The sequence below is a fragment of the Sceloporus occidentalis genome, unplaced genomic scaffold (assembly GCF_023333645.1).
Source record: "Sceloporus occidentalis isolate IW3139 unplaced genomic scaffold, rSceOcc1.0.p SCAF_449, whole genome shotgun sequence".
In the NCBI taxonomy this organism is placed as follows: Eukaryota; Metazoa; Chordata; class Lepidosauria; order Squamata; family Phrynosomatidae; genus Sceloporus; species Sceloporus occidentalis.
In genome coordinates this window covers 1-19,514 of record NW_028317429.1, presented here as the reverse complement: position 1 = coordinate 19,514, position 19,514 = coordinate 1, and the positions used below count along the sequence as shown (strand labels likewise).

The window sequence follows — 19,514 nt, the reverse complement described above, 5'->3', positions numbered from 1 at the left end:
GTGTGAGTGTATGTTAGCATGTGTAATTTGTGTAAGTGTGTTTACATATGTGTGTCAGAGCGTATGATGGAAGGGGTGGGCAAGGGGCAAAGATGGCACAGATAAGCTGTTTGGGGGCACTTGCAGGCCGTTTGGGGAACTCTTCAGCTATGGAAGCAGCAGAGTGTTGGGTTACGCACCATGTGCCTCAGCACTCGGTGACCCCGCTCTGTGACTTTACGTGGTCTTCCGCTTCGTGGCTGAGTTGCTGCTAAACACATTGCAGCAGCCCCCCCTCCTATCTCAGCGCCACGCGTCCAATCGCAGCAACGTTGGGCAATTGTTTGCAGCTAACACACGTATAGCGCTTGTGAATCTTGGGCTTTTGTCCAATTAGAATCTAGTTGCGCCGTCACCCACCCTATCCCAGTGCCTTGCATCCTATCCTATCGCAGCACCACCCGTCCTATCAGAACGCAGCGCACTCTATCACAGCACCACCCAGCCTATGCCAGAGCCCCGCGTCCTATCCTATCGCATCACTGTGCGGGAATTCATTTTGTCACAAGTGTTTGTGGACTGCGTGGCTGCTGGACCTGTGAATTCAGTAACTCAGAGGGATGTCCCAATACTTTTGTCCATATAGCGTATCCGGTCCCCAGCGCTTGTATGAATGAAGCATTTCAGACTCTGAATGAATATATATTTTTTATATCGCAGGAACGCTTTCCCTACCGAGAAACTCCAAGATGCGTTTTCTAGCTTTATAATCGCATAAACCGTGTCTCTGCGCCGTTCCTCGGGTGACGCCGACTTCCAGCACGCAGACCCTGGATTACAAAAGCCCAGAACGGGCGGGAGATTTTCATTCACTCACCCAACATTTTCTCTTTCCTGAACCCAAAAAGCCACGTTCTCATATTTGGGTTTTATTCACAAACTAAACGCGCGTCGGACATGGAAGCCAGTAATCCCAACGGAAGGACGCGGCGCATATTCAGAGCACAGATGAACCTCAGCGGGGAGGCGCTGGAGCGGGATCTCAGATACCAGAGCCCACCATCCCTAAACCCACCGCTAACAGGGGCCCGGCGGGGCCACAATTACTTATTTTACAAGTGCTGAAAATCTGATCAATTCAAGCTCCACGGCCCCAAACGCTCATCTCGCTGACAGGGGCTCCAGGTTTCACTCCTGGGGGCAGCGCAGAGTTAAAAAAAAGTAAACAAAAAAAAAAAAACAATTAAGCCACTGGTCGGGGCGTCTAAAATAAATTTAAATTCTCACACTGAAAATACATTTACAAAGTAAAAGAAATGCGTAGAAATCGTCCAAAAATGTACATTAAAAATTTACAACTGAGGAGGGGAAAGAAAATAAATAAGTTCGGGGCGAACGCCGTACGGGACTCGGCGGCTTCCGGTCGGGTAGAGAAGAGCTGGAATGGGAGCGCCAGGGTAGGTAAGCAAGCAAGCAGGATCCCGAGGGCTCCGGGGCCGCTCGCTCTTCATCATCGAGAAGGATTGGTATCAGCGGTGACTGAGTGGGGAGGTCTAGTGTGACACCGAGGAGCGGCGGGACGTCCCTCTGAACCCTTCAGCATCTCACAGGAAGGGGGGCGATTCACATGCAGGACATCACGGGGCAAAGGAGAGGGAGGGGGGGGCAGAAGAGAGAGATGGGGGGGGTCGTGGCAGCTCGATGCTCAGGGCTACGGGGGGCAGAAGTCTGCGAAGTAATGGTGCTGTAACGCCTCGTCAGCCGGAATCCTCTGCACTGGGTTACACTTCAATAAATTCTGAGGACAGAGAAGAAAACCACGTCAGATGGGGGGGGGGGGGGTTAGCCGATATACATCTACTAACCAACGTTAATTCAACAGAGAGCTAAACATGCATTAATTACTGCGGACCAATCGCTAACTGCCTGTCCGCGGGGGCCACAAACAGCCGTGAATTTCGCGAATGCCATTATAGTAGTTTTAATGAATGTTTAATTCAGATGCCGTTGCTTAAGGTGGGATATTCAAATTGTTGTGGCCCTCGTGGACTGGTGCTTAGTAGCCCTGCGCTGACCCAGAGCCAGACAGGGAAAGGCATTCCTGGGTAAAGAAGTGGTTTGGTGGCCCCCCAGGGCCGAGTTCAGCTTTACGTCCAGTACCTGCAGTAAGTCTCTGCCGGTGGCATTCAGTTTGGATACGACATTCGCAAGCGACGTGGTGGCCGGATACATTGGATACGGCTGAAATGAGAGGGGGGGGGGGGAGAGGGAGACGGTGAGCGGGGTCGGCACAGAGATGCACCGGCGTGTGGTCTGTGACCGCGAGACTCTTCCACCGATACGGGAAGTCACGGCTCAGTCACTGTGAAGGCACCAATAGCTGCCCTAAAGCGCAGGGGGGGGGCGAGAGAGAAGGAGCGCGGGGGGGGAGGCGAGAGAGAAGGAGCGCGGGGGGGGAGGCGAGAGAGAAGGAGCGCGGGGGGGGGGGGGGAGGCGAGAGAGAAGGAGCGCGGGGGGGGGGGAGGCGAGAGAGAAGGAGCGCGGGTGGGGGAGGCGAGAGAGATGCGGGTTGACTGTCAGGAAGAGATCAAACAGGCTCAGGACGGTCCAACACGTCTCATCAGACAGAGCCCCAAAAATAGAGACACCCCGTTCCCGGATTAGAGTGTCTCCCGGGTCTCGCCGAGCCGCCGCTCACCTTGTAGTCCGGGAGTTTGGTCATAGCCGGCCACTGCTCCTCAGTCGGGGTCCCGAGCAACGTAACGAAGGGTTAAGGATGTTCACGAACATGAATCCAGAGGAACGGCCAATCAGCATGGAGGATCCGGGGAAATAAACCCACCCCCCCATCGTACCCCCCCCCCCCCGGAAGGATATCGAAAGATCCTTTTCAACTGGTCATCCACGTCGTTTCCAGGGAACAGGGGTCTCCCGGCGTTGGCCAACTCTGCGGGGCGACAGAACGGGTTACCTACCGAGTCAGCAAACCACGGCGAGGATCTCAGGTCTGCCTCCGCAGACACGATAAACGCTGCCCGGCGGACTTCCCAAACATTTCACACGGACCCCGAGGAGCCACGACACACGTATGTACAGGCTGACAAACACGTGACACGCGTGGCTCCACCCTTCTTTCATTACCTGCGAAGATACAGCCGGCCGACCACATGTCTATGGAGGTGGAGTAAAGTTTGGCGCCAAAAAGCACATCCGGGGGCCGATACCAGAGGGTCACCACCTGGGGGCGACACAGACATTAGAGAGCGACTCCGTGGCACGAGAGCGAGCGCAGCCCACTGGACCACCCACCGAGAGCGCGTGGGACTGACCTCTGCGGAGTAACAGCGCACGGGGATGCCGAAGGCTCTCGCCAGGCCGAAGTCTGCCAGCTTCAGCTCGCCGTTCTGAGGAGAGAAGGGACAGAGAGAGATGACGACACGGGGCCACGAGCGCAACCCCACGGGCCCACGAGCGCAACCCCACGGGCACGGAGAGAATACAGACCACGGCAAATACCACAAACGTCTATACTAAGACCGACGGCCAGGAACGAAGCTGGCAACCTCCCCAAAACAGGACTCGGGGTCCATAAACCACGGGCCCCCATGAAACGCCAGGCGTGGTAATCCGTGGGCAGCGCTACTCACTCGGTTGATGAGGAGGTTCTGTGGCTTGAGGTCACGGTGCAGCACGTTGCGGCTGTGGCAGAAAGCCAGACCCTTCAGCAGCTGATACATGAAGGACTAGAAAGGACACGACAATCAGTGGGACACGCAATATCATATGGGCCACGTGTGGCATCGGTGAGGTCCCACCATTTATTAGTGCAGTTGATATACTCCCCCCACAAGGTTTAGGATTAGGTGCCACGTAAGGCTTGTTACTTTGTTTCCCTGGCTTTGTAGGTAAATCTGTTCGGACGTGGACTTCGTTAGTTTGTTACGTGACCTGTCCACGGCCCAGTGCAGCGACCACGAACATCACGCAGAGCCGGGGCTCACCTTCACGATCTCCGGGTCCAGGTCCCCGTTGCAGCTGTCAAAATACTTCTTCAAGTCCTGCAAAGAATAAAGGAGTCAGGAAAGCCACCGACCCACGGCCACCCCTTCCGTGGGAGACACGTCCCTGCGCGGGAACACCCCCCCAAAACCACGCTACATATATATATATATATATACCCATCCCCGACACGCTGCCACGGAACACAACCGCCGGCACCAAATCCTAAACATTTAATCCGTTATGGAGGCCACGTTATGACCACCAGTCTGTGTGTTCTGCTTCTGATTGTAATGAGGCCCCCTTTACATGTGACAGGCCACGGCTGGCAAATCAACCACTGCCACAACCGTGGGGCCGCAGTGGGGCCAATCAGGGGATGGTGAGCATTTGGGTGGAAATCTGCGCAGCTTCCATTAATAACAGGTCGGGGCCCCGTGGTCTTCACATCACGAAAGGAGGCCACGTCTTCTCACCTGGTCACAATACTCGAATACCAGCGTCAGCTTCTTATCGCTGTGGAGAACGTCGTGGAGCCTGGAGAGAAGAGCTTACCGTCAGAGCCACGTTAAGAACAACGAGGACGGCAAGACACGTGGAGCTATCAGTGGCTCGTTTTAAGCAGAGAGGATCCCATCTTTAGAAATTTTCCCAAACAGCCACTCCCCCCCCGTTTAACCAAAAAAGCAACCAAGGCAAGCAAAGACCCCTTAATGGTTCCACACAATCACGCCAAGGAGGGGGTGCCACGCGGCGGTCTATCCTGTGGCGGCTGCGTGGCCTCCTCACCGCACGATGTTCTTGTGTTTGAGCTCCTTCAGTAAGCAGATCTCCCGCAGAGCGGAGCTGGGGACGCCCTGTGCAGACAAACAAGACACGGTTAGAAGCCACGGCCGGCCTGTTCACGGACTGTGTCCGCCTCCCAATCAGACGCTTACCTCGTCGTCATCATCCAATCGCACGCGTTTTAGGGCCACGATCTCGTGAGTCTCGCGGTTCTTCGCCTTAAACACGGTGCCGTAGGTGCCTGAAAGAGCAAACACGTGGCTGACGGAAAACACGCGGCGCTCCACGGGGCCACGTCTGACAATAACGCAGAGGAAGGACACCTGACAGGAAGCCATCGGCCGGCCTGCTGAGGGTCCTGGGAGTTGTAGCTCCACAACAGCCCTAAAACGGCCTGCCGGTGACCCCCCGTCCTTTACAAACAGGACACGAAACACCTTTTACCGCGACCATGAGACGACACGATAACCGCACGCAGGCTGCGCGTACTTATAACCAGATTCCAGCAGCAGATACTCGCGGCGACCCGGCAGATATTAGTGATAATACGGCAGATATGAGCGACAAGGCGGCAGATATTAGTGATAATACGGCAAATATGAGCGACAAGGCGGCAGATATTAGTGATAATACGGCAAATATGAGCGACAAGGCGGCAGATATTAGTGATAATTCGGCAAATATGAGTGACAAGGCGGCAGATATTAGTAATAATACGGCATGTATCACTGACAAGGCATGTATTAGTGATAATACGGTAGATATTAGCGATGCCGCTGCCGCTCCTGCTACCCGTAGTAAACCGGGTGGGCATTCATTCTGCTAGGCCTCAGTCCCCGGCCTGTCCTGACCCACTGCCCGCATGACCCCTCCCCCCGCCGGCTTCTCACCCTCCCCCCGCCGGCTTCTCACCCTCCCCGATCTTCTCCAATTTCTCGTACTTCTGCATGGCGCCGCAGCCAGCTGCGCTGTGTGTGTGTAAAGCGCATGCGCAGCCCTGGGCCCGGCCACGACCGAAGCTCATCCAATCACAGCCCATCTTTGGAACGCAACTCTCAGCGTTCCACCACAGGTTAGACAGGTCGTGACGGCCAGGACGCCGACCATGCCCATTCCTGCAGGCGCCCCTAGTGATGACGTCTTTGCCATGGCGCGCCCTTTGTGAGCCGCCATATTAGTACACCTTATCTTTATAATTGCGCACCCCGCGCTTATTGCTTATGGGGAGTAAATTATTAAAAACCCGAGGGATGGGGAAAAGTGTTTTTTCTTTTAATTTTATTTATAAAGTAGATAAAATACTATATATTTATAATATAGGCCACAGGCCAGGCTTTTGGGTTGGCGTGCAGGCACTCAGCTGGTATTTGTTTTTTGCGGTTTGTTGCTCTTCTTAAATCATCCCGTGAGGCGGCAACGTCACATAATGGAGACCGGACTGTACAACCGGCGGCGGGATTCGCATGTAACGCACCCCCGCTACCGTCACGGACCCGAGTGTAACGCACCGCCAGCCATCGGAGACGTCGTTTTGTCCCAAGTTTTTATTAATTATGGGCCCGGGTGAGAGAGCCTCCAATGAATCAATAAATATCACCCGATACAAGCCGGGTCAGGAAGGGTTAAACGGTGCCGCAGAGCTTTACTATTATTTATTGATTTATATATCGCCATCATATTCCGTAGCGCTGTACCGGGTGGGAACAGGACATAACGCATAGTAAAAACAGATCGATTCGACTTACAGAAACAACAGGTGAGGAGAACTCTGTGCCCAGGAGCTTACAATCCAGAGAGTAAACACATGCGATGCAGAACACACCGGGCTGGTATAATTAAATAATTTATAAAGCACCAACATAGTCCGGAGCGCTGTACAGAGAACACAACATACCGAGATAAAACACACGCAGCTGTCTATAGGACCCATGCAGCCGCATGTGTTACGGGGGGCATTATGGGATATACCGGATCACGCCGGACACGCGCGGTCCCGTCCCAGAGACGCGCGGGGGGAGGTAACGAGACAGGCGGTGCGGGGGTCCTGGGTGATTCATTGTTTAGACAATCGGCAGCGGCTGCCGAATGTCCTGTGAGGTAGGCAAGTCCTTGCAGGGGGTCCACAGGAGACGGGGAGACCCCTGACAAGCGGACGCAGGAAACGATTCTATCCCCGGCCCCCTCATTTACCGTCAAGTCCAGCTCCGTGACAGCGTCGTCTCAACGAGGTTAAAAGAATCTCATAAAACCTTGTGGGGCTGAAGCAGGAGGAACGGAGTAAGGGGTCCGCGAGGCGTGGTGGAGTAAGGGGTCCGGGAGGCGTGGTGGAGTAAGGGATCCGGGAGGCGTGGTGGAGTAAGGGGTCCGGGAGGCGTGGTGGAGTAAGGGGTCCGGGAGGCGTGGTGGAGTAAGGGATCCGGGAGGCGTGGTGGAGTAAGGGATCCGGGAGGCGTGGTGGAGTAAGGGGTCCGGGAGGCGTGGTGGAGTAAGGGGTCCGGGAGGCGTGGTGGGGTAAGGGGTCCGGGAGGCGTGGTGGGGTAAGGGGTCCGGGAGGCGTGGTGGGGTAAGGGGTCCGGGAGGCGTGGTGGGGTAAGGGGCCCGGGAGGCGGAGCTGTCCCGTCTCTGTGCCCCGACGGGGTGAAGGGTCCGGCAGTCCCTTCTCTGCACCCGGTGGGGTAAGGGAGGTGCGGCAGGGTAAAGGGGGCGGGGTAAGGGGCGCAGGAGGCGGAGCTGACCCGTCTCTGCGCCCGGTGGGGTAAGGGGTCTCGGAGGTGCGGCAGGGTGGGCTCTCCCGTCTCTGCCCCACGCAGTTTGATTCCTATTCTTGGTGTAAAGTCCGGTTAGGGTCAGAATGTTCCGGACCCCCGGCTCCGCGAGGATTCCTGCTTCTGCCTCCGTATCAGCTCCGCGTACAGACCACCCTTCCTCAGCAGCTCGCGATGGCTTCCGATCTGTAGATAATTGAACAAAACCCACAACAAATGATCAGACGCGGCTCCCCCTCGAGGTTTCTCTATAGCCTGGGGGTTAAATCTGCTTTCTGTATCGGGGGGGTTGGCACGTATGGAGTATTTATATAAACCTCGGCACGGAGCCACCGGGAATCTCACCTCAGCCACGCGGCCCTTGGCCAGGACCACAATGATGTCGGCATCGGCGATTGTGCTGAGCCGATGAGCGATGATCAGCACGGTGCGTCCGGACGCCACGCGGTCCAACGCCAACTGCACGGCCCGCTCGGACTCCGCGTCCAACGCGCTCGTAGCTTCATCCAGAATCAGGAGTCTCGGGTTCTTTAAGAGGGCGCGGGCGATCGCCACCCGCTGCTTCTGGCCCCCTGAGAGGGTCACCCCGCGCTCCCCTGATTAACAAAAAATAGCATTCAGATCCATTAAACACCGAACAGTAGGGGTAGGAGAGCAACAGAATGCCCCCCGCCGCCCGGCAGACACACTGCCCCCCACGGCCCGGCAGACACACTGCCCCCCACGGCCCGGCAGACACACTGCCCCCCACCGCCCGGCAAACACACTGCCCCCCACCGCCCGGCAAACACAAACACGATGCCCCCCGCCGCCCCGCAAACACGATGCCCCCCGCCGCCCGGCAAACACACTGCCCCCCACGGCCCGTCAAACACAAACACAATGCCCCCCGCCGCCCGGCAAACACATTGCCCCCCACGACCCGGCAAACGCGATGCCCCCCACCGCCCGGCAAACACATTGCCCCCCACGGCCCGGCAAACGCGATGCCCCCCACCGCCCGGCAAACGCGATGCCCCCCACCTCCCCGCAAACACGATGCCCCCCACCTCCAGGCAAACGCGATGCCCCCCACCTCCAGGCAAACACGATGCCCCCCACCTCCAGGCAAACGCGATGCCCCCCACCTCCCGGCAAACGCAATGCCTCCCGACAAACGCAATGCCCCCCCCGCCGCCCGGCAAACACGATGCCCCCCGTCTCCCGGCAAACACGATGCCCCCCGTCTCTCGGCAAACGCGATGCCCCCCGTCTCTCGGCAAACGCGATGCCCCCCACCTCCAGGCAAACGCGATGCCCCCCACCTCCAGGCAAACGCGATGCCCCCCACCTCCAGGCAAACACGATGCCCCCCACCGCCCCATCGAAACACGTTTATGGTGGATGTGCGGTTTGTGTGGCCCCCGGGAGAAGCCCCGGACAGGCGCACTCACCCAGCGTCGTAGCGTAGCCCTCCGGGAAGCTGCGGATGAACTCGTCAGCGTTGGCCTGTTTAGCGGCTTCGACAACCTCGTCGTCAGCGGCCTCCGGCCTCCCGAAGCGGATGTTTTCCATAATACTCGTACCAAACAGCACCGGCTCCTGGAAGGCACAGGGGGCTCTTACATATCGGCCGCCGGCCACGAATGTCAACCGAATAACCCAACGCCGCAAAAAAAGGCAACATCCAGGGGTCACCGTGACCTTTAACCCACGGATCACTGTGCGTCTTGCCCGGGGCTACACGGGGCTGGAATAAACTGCCGTATGCTGCGGGTAAATGACCCCCCCCCGGTTCAGTGTTTGGGAGTTAAGAGATACACGGAGAGGCGAGCGAGTAACGGGGATCAGAGACAGCGACGCTGGAGAATGAGCTGCCCTGCTGCACCCATACCTGGTTAATGAACCCAATCGCTTCTCCTCTCAGCCACGATGGATCTAGGGTGCGAATGTCCGCTCCATCTAGCAGGACCGTGCCCTGCCGGGGGTCATAGAACCTCTCCAGAAGAGCAGCCACAGTGGACTTCCCTGCAGGGTGTGTGGGAGATTATTAGAGGCTCGCCTCCATTCCGTGTCCTTCATTCACACGCGCACACACAATACCCCACGCTTGCCTCTCTCCATTCACACACACAATTCCTCACTCCTGGTGCCCTCCATTCACACGCACACACAATGACCTATGCTTGCCTCTCTCCATTCACACACACAAATACCTCACTCCTGGTGCCCTCCATTCACACACACAATGACCCACGCTTCATTCACACACACACCGCCTCACATTCATTTATCCCAGCCTTATCATTTACACGCAGTATTCCCAGCTCACTAGGTAATCTTTCCCCCTTTCAATTACATTGCTGGTCCATCCAAACTCACCTCCCCCAGACTGTCCCACGATGGCCACCGTCTTGCCGGCCGGGATATGGAGGTCGAAGCCCTTCAATACTTCATGGCCGGGTCTTGTGGGGTAACTGAAGACAGAAGACAAAGAGCCGCAGGAAGCGATGAAATGATGTTGGTTTTAAGGGCCATAGTCTATTGTGTCTTAATAGCTTCCCAGCACCGATCGTTTCCAAACGCGGACCCCAAATCACCACCAATTACTACGGAACGAGGGGTCCCACCTGAAACAGACGCCGTGGAAGTCCACGTTCCCCTGCAGCTGGGCGAGCTTTATTCCTCCGCTCAGCGGGATCTCAGGCTCCAGCCTCATGAACTCGAAGACACGTCCGCCCGCACTAAGCCCTCGGACCACCTATTGCGAAATGATGAATGTATTAACCCACGGTGCTGCGCGCTCAGCCATGCGGCCCCGACCCTCAGTATGCTCCGGACACGCGGCGGAGGCCAAGCACTCACCTGGCCAAACAGCACCGACATATTAGCCATGGACCTGAGAGGGGGAATGAAATGACATCAGCGATGGGGGGACAACCAGGACAGACTGCAAACCTAAGACTCCAGTTACAGGACTGACCTCTGCACGGTCTGCGAAGCCACCAGGAAAGACATGAGGTCCCCGGGGGAGAGTTCGTTCCCCGCCATCAACGATCCGCCAGCAAAGATCGTTCCCAACACAATGCCTGAAGAACACAAATGTCTGCTCAGTACGGGGGCCCGGAGAGGACAAATAAGCAGGCGGCTCCACTATCTCTGTATACTTTTTTTTTTTATTGATAATATTATTGAAAAGTACTAATTCCCTTTAAAAAAAAAAAATGTAGCCGCCAGTAATTTCACCCCGTTCACCAGGTATTAGACAGTCGCCACTAGATGACACTCTAATTCCTGCCTGATAGCAAGGGAGCCTAGAACTTATACAGAGGCTACCACCCCATTCACTAGGTTTACCCTACAATAAATTCTTCTTCCATGCCTAGTGAATAATAATAATTAATAATAACAGTGAAGGAAAGGGGCCTAGAACCCGTATCGAGGCTACCTCCATTCACGTTAATGAGTGTTGCTCTACACTAAATTGATTTTCGGGTCTATTATAGAGCAGAACTCTTACTTTGTGGCGTTCGATACGGGTTCAAGGCTCCTTTCCGTCACTATTAATAATGATAATATTAAATAATATTATTCACTAGGCATGGAAAATTTATTGTAGGGTAAACCTAGTGAATGTGGTGGTAGCCTCTGTATAAGTTCTAGGCTCCCTTGCTATCAGGCAGGAATTAGAGTGCCATCTAGTGGCGACTGTCTAATTCCGGGGTCACCTGGTGAACGGGGTGAAATTACTGGCGGCTACATTTGTTTCCCTTTATTGTGGAGGAGGAAATTAGTACTTTTAATAATAATAAGTTATATTTGTAGATCTCGCTCTTTTCTTTGCGTTTTATTCCCCCGAGGGTTATTTTGTTGAGTGGAATCGGCACGGAGACCCTCGGTAACGCTGTAATAAAGCGTTTAATGCTCGGCAGCGGCGGGCTCGGAATCCCCCCGGCAGTGAATGGCTCACGGGTGGCAATTACTCACAGTTCAGGGCGATGTTAGACAGTCCCTGGAACAGAGCGATCCCGACTCCCAGCACTTCGTTCATCCGGCAGGACTGGTCCACCTCGGCCGAGTACAGCCTGCGGAGACACAGCGGCCGTATTCATGAATAACAGAAGACATAACGCGCAGACAGTCCGACGCCCGCCATCCACCCCGTACTCACTCCACCTCTCTGCTCTCCATGGAGAAGGCTCTCACCGTCCGCACATTCCCCAAGGCTTCGTCAGCCATGCCCGTGGCTCTGGCCACCTGCGGTAAAGAGACGGGGTCAGTGCGGTGGCGCAGCGCCATGTTTACAGGGATATGGCTGGAAGGGCAGACAGGCAGAAGGACGAGGCGGCGAGACGTCAGGGAGGACGGGGCGGCGAGACGTCAGGGAGGACGGGGCGGCGAGACGTCAGGGAGGACGGGGCGGCGAGACGTCCCGGAGGACGAGGCGGCGAAAGGGCAATGTTTCTTACCTGCTCCTGCGCGCGGCGGGACAGTCTGCGTAGGAAAGAGCCAATCAGGGCTCCGGCTCCCACCAGCACCGGCATCACCACAATCAGCATCCCCGTCAGCTTGGGGGAGATGTAGTACAGAGACACAAAGCAGCCGAAGGTCTGGGCGAGGTTCCTGAGACCCTGCGCCACCAGAAGGAAACAATGAGTCGGGGGCATTGAGGGACGATGGAGTCAATGTCTGTCCTCCGGTACGCAGTCATGGGAGAATGTTTTACAAAGGGTTAAATCAACTGGGTTAAATCTCCCTGCATCAACTACCCATCCTAAAAAGAGCGTTCCCGAGTCGCCTAAACACCAGGCGGGCGCAGGAGAAGCTCTGAGAAGCTTCTGGGGTCGGACCCCCGAGACTCCTGGGCTAGTGAAGCGAGTGGGAAGGAACGAGGGCCTCTTTCAGGTCAGATAAAGGGCCAGCTTTTGGTGGCCGGGCCCCTGCGTTTTGTTTACTTACGTGGGAAATGACTTGTTTAAAAGACGACTTGAATTCTTGGACATCTGAGGTGAGCCGATTCACCAAAAGTCCTGTCTTCTGGGCGTCAAAGAACGCCATGTCCTGCCTGCGAGGGGGAGAGAGGGGGCACGCGAGACAGAGCCAGGGGGAGAGGGGGCACGCGAGACGGAGTCGTGGGGGGGAGGGGGCATGCGAGACAGAGCCGGGGGGCGAAGGGGGCACGCGAGACAGAGCCAGGGGGAGAGGGGGCACGCGAGACAGAGCCGGGGGGGGGGGGGCACGCGAGACAGAGCCGGGGGAGGGGAGGGAGTAAAGGGTGAAGCGCGTAAGATGGGGAGCGGAATATCTATAGTTATTATTATTATTATTAGTAATGTGTTTTGAAAAGGAAGCCGAGGAGGCCTCACACTCACCGGAGCAGGGAGGAGAAGAGGGCTTTCCTCATACTTCCAGCGACCCTCTCCCCAACGCGAGCCAGCAGGATGATGTACCCCGAGGTCAGCAGCCCCTGAGAGAGCGACAGCAGCGAGCGCCGATCAAACCGTGACAGCTTGGATACAATCATTTACTTACACAGACGGGGCTTACCGGTACACCAAGGATTGTCACGCACGGGGCGGTACACACAGAACACGGGGGGTCACAGATGGGGGTTACCGGTACATGGGGAGGGTCACAGACGGGGGTTACCGGTACATGGGGAGGGTCACAGATGGGGGGTTACCGGTATGGGGGGGGTGTCACAGACGGGGGTTACCGGTACATGGGGAGGGTCACAGATGGGGGGTTACCAGTATGGGGGGGGTGGTGTCACAGACGGGGGTTACCGGTACATGGGGAGGGTCACAGACGGGGGGTTACCGGTATGGGGGGGGGTGTCACAGACGGGGGTTACCGGTATGGGGGAGGGTCACAGACGGGGGTTACCGGTACATGGGGAGGGTCACAGACGGGGGGTTACCGGTATGGGGGGGGGGGGTGTCACAGACGGGGGTTACCGGTACATGGGGAGTGTCACAGATGGGGGGTTACCGGTATGGGGGGGGTGGTGTCACAGACGGGGGTTACCGGTACATGGGGAGGGTCACAGATGGGGGGTTACCGGTATGGGGGGGGGTGGTGTCACAGACAGGGGTTACCGGTACATGGGGAGGGTCACAGACGGGGGGTTACCGGTATGGGGGGGGGGTGTCACAGACGGGGGTTACCGGTACATGGGGAGGGTCACAGACGGGGGTTACCGGTATGGGGGGGGTATCACAGACGGGGGTTACCGGTACATGGGGAGGGTCACAGACTTCCCGTTGAAGTATGGCCTCACCTGCACCCCGTACAGACACAGCAGCTTCACGGCAGGACCCCGCACCTCGCGGACATAGTTCCCAGCATGCTCCCGGGTGAAGCGGGACACCACGTTCACCAGCTCGCCCAGGATAAGCGGGATCTGAATGTTCAGCAGAGCGGCTCCAAACGCCAACTGATAAAAACCAAAAGGGGATCAAATACTAATAGCGGACTGTGTGGCCCCCGAGCGGCCCCTGACAGATGGGGGGGGGGGGCAGGCCACAGTAACCGCTGCATCGTTATCATACAGGAGCTTTCTTACCGCGACTGCCGTGAACAGGGCCGCCAGCTGGGGCCGCAGGTACTTCCAGAACTCGGCCCAGTTAAACTCGGGCTCCAGCAGGACTCTCTCGGGGGCCGGTACCAGGTGGTTATTGTTCAGGTCCTGCTGGCACAGAGCGACTCTTCCTCCCGCGCACAAGGCAGCAGGGACCAGCAGCACAGCCAGGGCCCGTCCGCTCCTGGGGGCCCGGAGGGACCACCTCGAGGTCCAGCGTGCGGAGTAAAGCCGCAGGGACGGGCAGGCTGGGGGACGAGGGAGGCCGGCGGACCTGGAGGACAGAAGAGAAAAAATTATTTCTGGTCTGCGTTCATTCTGGGGTCAGCTTAAGGGGTACTTCCTCCCCATGTGCCCTGTTTGGGGGTCACCTCCCAATAGTAATAGCTCATGTCCTGTTGGGGGGGGTTACCCCCAATAGTAATAGCTCATGCCCTCTTTGCGGGTCACCCCCCCAATAGTAATAGCTCATGCCCTCTTTGCGGGTCACCCCCCCAGGAGTAAGAGTTCATGCCCTGTTTGGGGGTCACCCCCCCAGGAGTAAGAGTTCATGCCCTGTTTGGGGGTTACCCCCCAATAGTAATAGCTCATGCCCTGTTTGGGGGTCACCCCCCAATAGTAATAGCTCACGCTGTGTTTGGGGGGTCACCTCCCAAAATTAATAGCTCATGCCCTGTTTGGGGGGTCACCCCCCCAATAGTAAAAGCTCATTCCCTGTTTGGGGGTCACCCCCCCAATAGTAATAGCTCATGGCCTGTTTGGGGGGTCACCTCCCAAAAGTAATAGCTCATGCCCTGTTTGGGGGGTTACCCCCAATAGTAAAAGCTCATGCCCTGTTTGGGGGGTCACCCCCCCCAATAGTAATAGCTCATGCCCTCTTTGCGGGTCACCCCCCCAGGAGTAAGAGTTCATGCCCTGTTTGGGGGTCACCCCCCCAGGAGTAAGAGTTCATGCCCTGTTTGGGGGTTACCCCCCAATAGTAATAGCTCATGCCCTGTTTGGGGGTCACCCCCCAATAGTAATAGCTCACGCTGTGTTTGGGGGGTCACCTCCCAAAATTAATAGCTCATGCCCTGTTTGGGGGGTCACCCCCCCAATAGTAAAAGCTCATTCCCTGTTTGGGGGTCACCCCCCCAATAGTAATAGCTCATGGCCTGTTTGGGGGGTCACCTCCCAAAAGTAATAGCTCATGCCCTGTTTGGGGGGTTACCCCCAATAGTAAAAGCTCATGCCCTGTTTGGGGGGTCACCCCCCCCCAATAGTAATAGCTCATGGCCTGTTTGGGGGGTTACCCCCCAATAGTAATAGCTCATGGCCTGTTTGGGGGGTTACCCCCCAATAGTAAAAGCTCATTCCCTGTTTGGGGGTCACCCCCCCAGGAGTTATAGTTCATGTCCTGTTTGGGGGTCAACCCCCCCAGGAGTAATTGTTCATGTCCTGTTTGGGGGTCAACCCCCCCAGGAGTAATAGTTCATGCCCTGTTTGGGGGTCACCCCCCCTGGAGTTCTTGCCCCATTCATTGCACTTTGCTCAGACCCACAGTGTGAGCGCCGGGGCACTGCATGCCGGGAGTTGTAGTCCCGAAGTACCCGCGCGCTCCCCAACGAGTAAACTCTGAACTACATGTCCCGGCGGGCTGTGCGGCATGCAGGTTGCCGGCTCCCACCTTAATGGGTCCTTGTCCCGTTACCTTAGTGCGTTCGGGCAGCGACGGATCCCGGCTTGTAGGAAGTGGAGCAGCATGGCAGCACCGGGACTCTCCGGGAGTAACGAGAAGCTCTGGACACGGAAACTCCACGCCTACTGGCGACGAAGCTCAGTATTGGCCCGAGTCTGTCATGTGCCTAGAGCATGACTGAGTGACGTCAGAGAATATAAATGAGCAGAAGTGTAGCGAAGTATCGGCCAGTGTGTTGGGGGATAGAGCGGGGGGCGAGCCGCGCCAATAACCGTACGCACCGGGGTGTCTCCTTAGACAGGTTGTAGGGGCAGGGTGTCTTTAAGGTCACTTTGGTCTTACATTCCAGAATCCAGTCATGGAGAGGGAAGCACCCGGCCCCTAATTACCCCCTCTGCCTGATTACCACCCGGGGCAGTTATTTCCGGGGCTGGGGTCCGGCCAGCGGTGTCAGCTGGGAATGTGCTCAGCGCTGTCTCTTTATTCCAGGAAAGCGGAGAGCGGCGCAGGCTGCGGGGTTACTGAGAACAGCGAGACAGACTGTGACAGGGTCCGTGCCAAGTGTGTGACGGGCGCAGCCGGGCAGGCCGAGACCCCAGGGGCCCACATACCAAGGCTGTGGGGATATTAATGGGGCCACAGACAGGAAGGCAAACGTTCCCGCTGGCCACAAAGCCTTTAGATCTATAATTATATAGATATGATGTGTAGTGGATGCATGGAACAGTTTCCCAGCAGAAGTGGTAGAGGGTAATACAGTGAGGGGATTAAACATGCATGGGACAGACATCCGGCTCCTGAATCTAAGACGAGACCAACGACTGATTAAGGTTTGAGTCTTTACAACAGGAGAGACGGGGGCCGGCTGGGGCCGATCTACCAGCAGGTTCTGGGTTTCTGTGGTATAAACCCCCAGCCTCCTGCGTAACGCTCTGCAGTCCCCCCCAGCCTCCTGCGTAACGCTCTGCAGTCCCCCCCCGCCTCCTGCGTAACGCTCTGCAGCCCCCCCCAGCCTCCTGCGTAACGCTCTAGCAGCCCCCCCCCAGCCTCCTGCGTAACGCTCTGCAGTCCCCCCCCAGCCTCCTGCGTAACGCTCTGCAGTCCCCCCCCCGCCTCCTGCGTAACGCTCTGCAGTCCCCCCCAGCCTCCTGCGTAACGCTCTGCAGTCCCCCCAGCCTCCTGCGTAACGCTCTCTGCAGCCCCCCCAGCCTCCTGCGTAACGCTCTGCAGCCCCCCCAGCCTCCTGCGTAACGCTCTGCAGCCCCCCCAGCCTCCTGCGTAACGCTCTGCAGGCCCCCCCAGCCTCCTGCGTAACGCTCTGCAGTCCCCCCAGCCTCCTGCGTAACGCTCTGCAGTCCCCCCCAGCCTCCTGCGTAACGCTCTGCAGTCCCCCCCCGCCTCCTGCGTAACGCTCTGCAGTCCCCCCCCAGCCTCCTGCGTAACGCTCTGCAGCCCCCCCCAGCCTCCTGCGTAACGCTCTGCAGCCCCCCCCAGCCTCCTGCGTAACGCTCTGCAGCCCCCCCAGCCTCCTGCGTAACGCTCTGCAGTCCCCCCCAGCCTCCTGCGTAACGCTCTGCAGCACCCCCCCAGCCTCCTGCGTAACGCTCTGCAGCCCCCCCAGCCTCCTGCGTAACGCTCTGCAGCCCCCCCCCAGCCTCCTGCGTAACGCTCTGCAGTCCCCCCCAGCCTCCTGCGTAACGCTCTGCAGCCCCCCCAGCCTCCTGCGTAACGCTCTGCAGCCTCCTGCGTAACGCTCTGCAGCCTCCTGCGTACGCTCTGCAGCCTCCTGCGTAACGCTCTGCAGCCTCCTGCGTAACGCTCTGCAGCCCCCCCAGCCTCCTGCGTAACGCTCTGCAGTTCCCCCCCAGCCTCCTGCGTAACGCTCTGCAGTCCCCCCCAGCCTCCTGCTTAACGCTCTGCAGTCCTCCCCAGCCTCCTGCGTAACGCTCTGCAGCCCGCCTCCTGCTTAACGCTCTGCAGTCCTCCCCAGCCTCCTGCGTAACGCTCTGCAGTTCCCCCCAGCCTCCTGCGTAACGCTCTGCAGTCCCCCCCAGCCTCCTGCGTAACGCTCTGCAGTCCCCCCCAGCCTCCTGCGTAACGCTCTGCAGCCCCCACCCCGGTGCGATATAAAGAGGCAGTAAAGCTTTAAAATTACTTCTGCTGGTGATCTGTGGAGATACGGCTGAGAGTGCTGAGAGTCTGCACTTGTATGTTGATCTACAAACGAATAACGCGATAACGAAGGGCCCCTCACTGTATCCGCAGCTATATGAGATCCCCCATAAACTCTTCACATTCCTGGGGGCTCTCAGCGTTTTTGCCCCAATCTCAGGGCGAAGGGGCAGATTCTCGGGGTCACACAGTCTGGATCTACCCCCTTCCTATTCTCCCAGCTGGGATCATATATAAGACCCCCAGTTGGTGCTTTTGCCCCCAGTATGTTATGGGTGATCTTGCTGCTTGAATGCAGGTGACTCAATTAAGTGTAAAGTGTCTTTAAATAAGGTTTCCATGGCGACCGGTATTACAGCCATTTGGGTGACACATTTGGTGAGTCGCTGCGGAGAATCTTAATGGTGGGCCGTTAAAGGGTTAATAATGGAAGCGTCTCAGTGCCCAGGGGTGGGTTCCCCCTTTACCCTCTGGTGGGTATAAAAGGGTTAATGGCTCTGTGAATAACATGTGATGTCAGTAATAGCGCTGAGGCTTCCATTTAAAGGGCCAGCGCTGCCAGAGGGTTGTGTGGGTGCAGAGCCCTCCGGCAGGGAAAGGGTTAGCAAGACTGTCACACCAGGGGAGGACTTGTGTAAGAAGGAGGCCAGCCAGGGGTAGGACAGGAGCCCCTCCTCCCCGTCCCCAGCTCTCCTCCCCGTCCCCAGCTCTCCTCCCCCTGCATTTACCAAACAGCCTCATCCATGCACTAAACAGCTGGACACAATAGGGACTCCGGCTGGGATAGGGCAGAATTTACCCCCCAGCAGGGCAGAGACGGTGGTCGCCGGGGAGACTGGGATGACGGGACGGTAGCGGCGAGGACTGCGTAGAGAAGGTAACGTCAAAAGCCGCTGTTTACGGTGATTACAAAAGGGGCCCCGGGAGGGGGCAGATGGGACGGGCCCCGGGAGGTTACACTCACTGGCTGCAAGGAGCGTCGATAATGCTTGTTATGCAACCTTGTAACGGTGTAACTGCCCTGAAGTGCAGATTAACACGAGAAAAGCCCCGGCAACCGCCGCTGTCTGACCAGTCCTGATAATACATTGCATACAGACCCGCCGCTGTCTGACCAGTCCTGATAATACATTACATACAGACCCGCCGCTGTCTGACCAGTCCTGATAACGTAGTCACATCCCCTACATTACATACAGACCCGCCGCTGTCTGACCAGTCCTGATAACGCAGTCACATCCCCTACATTACATACAGACCCGCCGCTGTCTGACCAGTCCTGATAACGCGGTCACATCCCCTACATTACATACAGACCCGCCGCTGTCTGACCAGTCCTGATAATACATTACATACAGACCCGCCGCTGTCTGACCAGTCCTGATAACGCAGTCACATCCCCTACATTACATACAGACCCGCCGCTGTCTGACCAGTCCTGATAACGTAGTCACATCCCCTACATTACATACAGACCCGCTGCTGTCTGACCAGTCCTGATAACGCAGTCACATCCCACATTACATACAGACCCGCCGCTGTCTGACCAGTCCTGATAACGCAGTCACATCCCCTA

General features: G+C 57.2%; 2 protein-coding genes across 3 annotated transcripts; both read right to left on the bottom strand.

The window, feature by feature from the left end:
• Positions 1-1,690: 1,690 nt before the first annotated feature.
• On the bottom strand, positions 1,691-5,713 carry LOC149271917 (cyclin-dependent-like kinase 5). 2 transcript variants are annotated; one of them, XM_089507002.1, is made up of 12 exons: positions 5,677-5,713; positions 4,917-5,005; positions 4,768-4,835; positions 4,455-4,515; positions 3,981-4,037; positions 3,627-3,722; positions 3,309-3,383; positions 3,121-3,217; positions 2,857-2,926; positions 2,678-2,738; positions 2,140-2,220; positions 1,691-1,777 (listed from the first exon to the last, which is right to left on the bottom strand). In XM_089507002.1, the coding sequence occupies exons 1-12, from the start codon at positions 5,711-5,713 to the stop codon at positions 1,691-1,693; spliced, it is 879 nt and encodes a 292-aa protein (XP_089363128.1). The 2 variants fall into 2 exon arrangements, with proteins under 2 accessions (XP_089363128.1, XP_089363129.1); XM_089507003.1 differs by lacking the exon at positions 3,627-3,722.
• A 1,233-nt stretch (positions 5,714-6,946) lies between these two features.
• On the bottom strand, positions 6,947-14,362 carry LOC149271916 (mitochondrial potassium channel ATP-binding subunit-like; the record flags this gene model as incomplete). Its single annotated transcript, XM_089507004.1, has 16 exons — positions 6,947-7,505; positions 7,627-7,715; positions 7,875-8,125; positions 8,963-9,110; positions 9,403-9,536; positions 9,891-9,985; positions 10,139-10,269; positions 10,374-10,407; positions 10,492-10,597; positions 11,496-11,593; positions 11,680-11,765; positions 11,978-12,139; positions 12,468-12,573; positions 12,881-12,975; positions 13,789-13,944; positions 14,074-14,362. Coding segments are annotated over 16 exons (2,539 nt in total), but the record flags the coding sequence as incomplete, so codon positions are not given.
• Between the last annotated feature and the right edge of the window lie 5,152 nt (positions 14,363-19,514).

What these genes read in the sequence shown, in the direction of transcription:
- LOC149271917 (XM_089507002.1), bottom strand. Translation starts at nt 5,713, where the DNA reads ATGCAGAAGTACGAGAAATTGGAGAAGATCGGGGAGG. An exon ending in ATTGGAGAAGATCGGGGAGG is followed by an intron (nt 5,006 to 5,676) that starts GTGAGAAGCCGG and finishes TTGCTCTTTCAG; the next exon opens with GCACCTACGGCACCGTGTTT. An exon ending in TATTCGAGTATTGTGACCAG is followed by an intron (nt 4,038 to 4,454) that starts GTGAGAAGACGT and finishes TATTCTTTGCAG; the next exon opens with GACTTGAAGAAGTATTTTGA.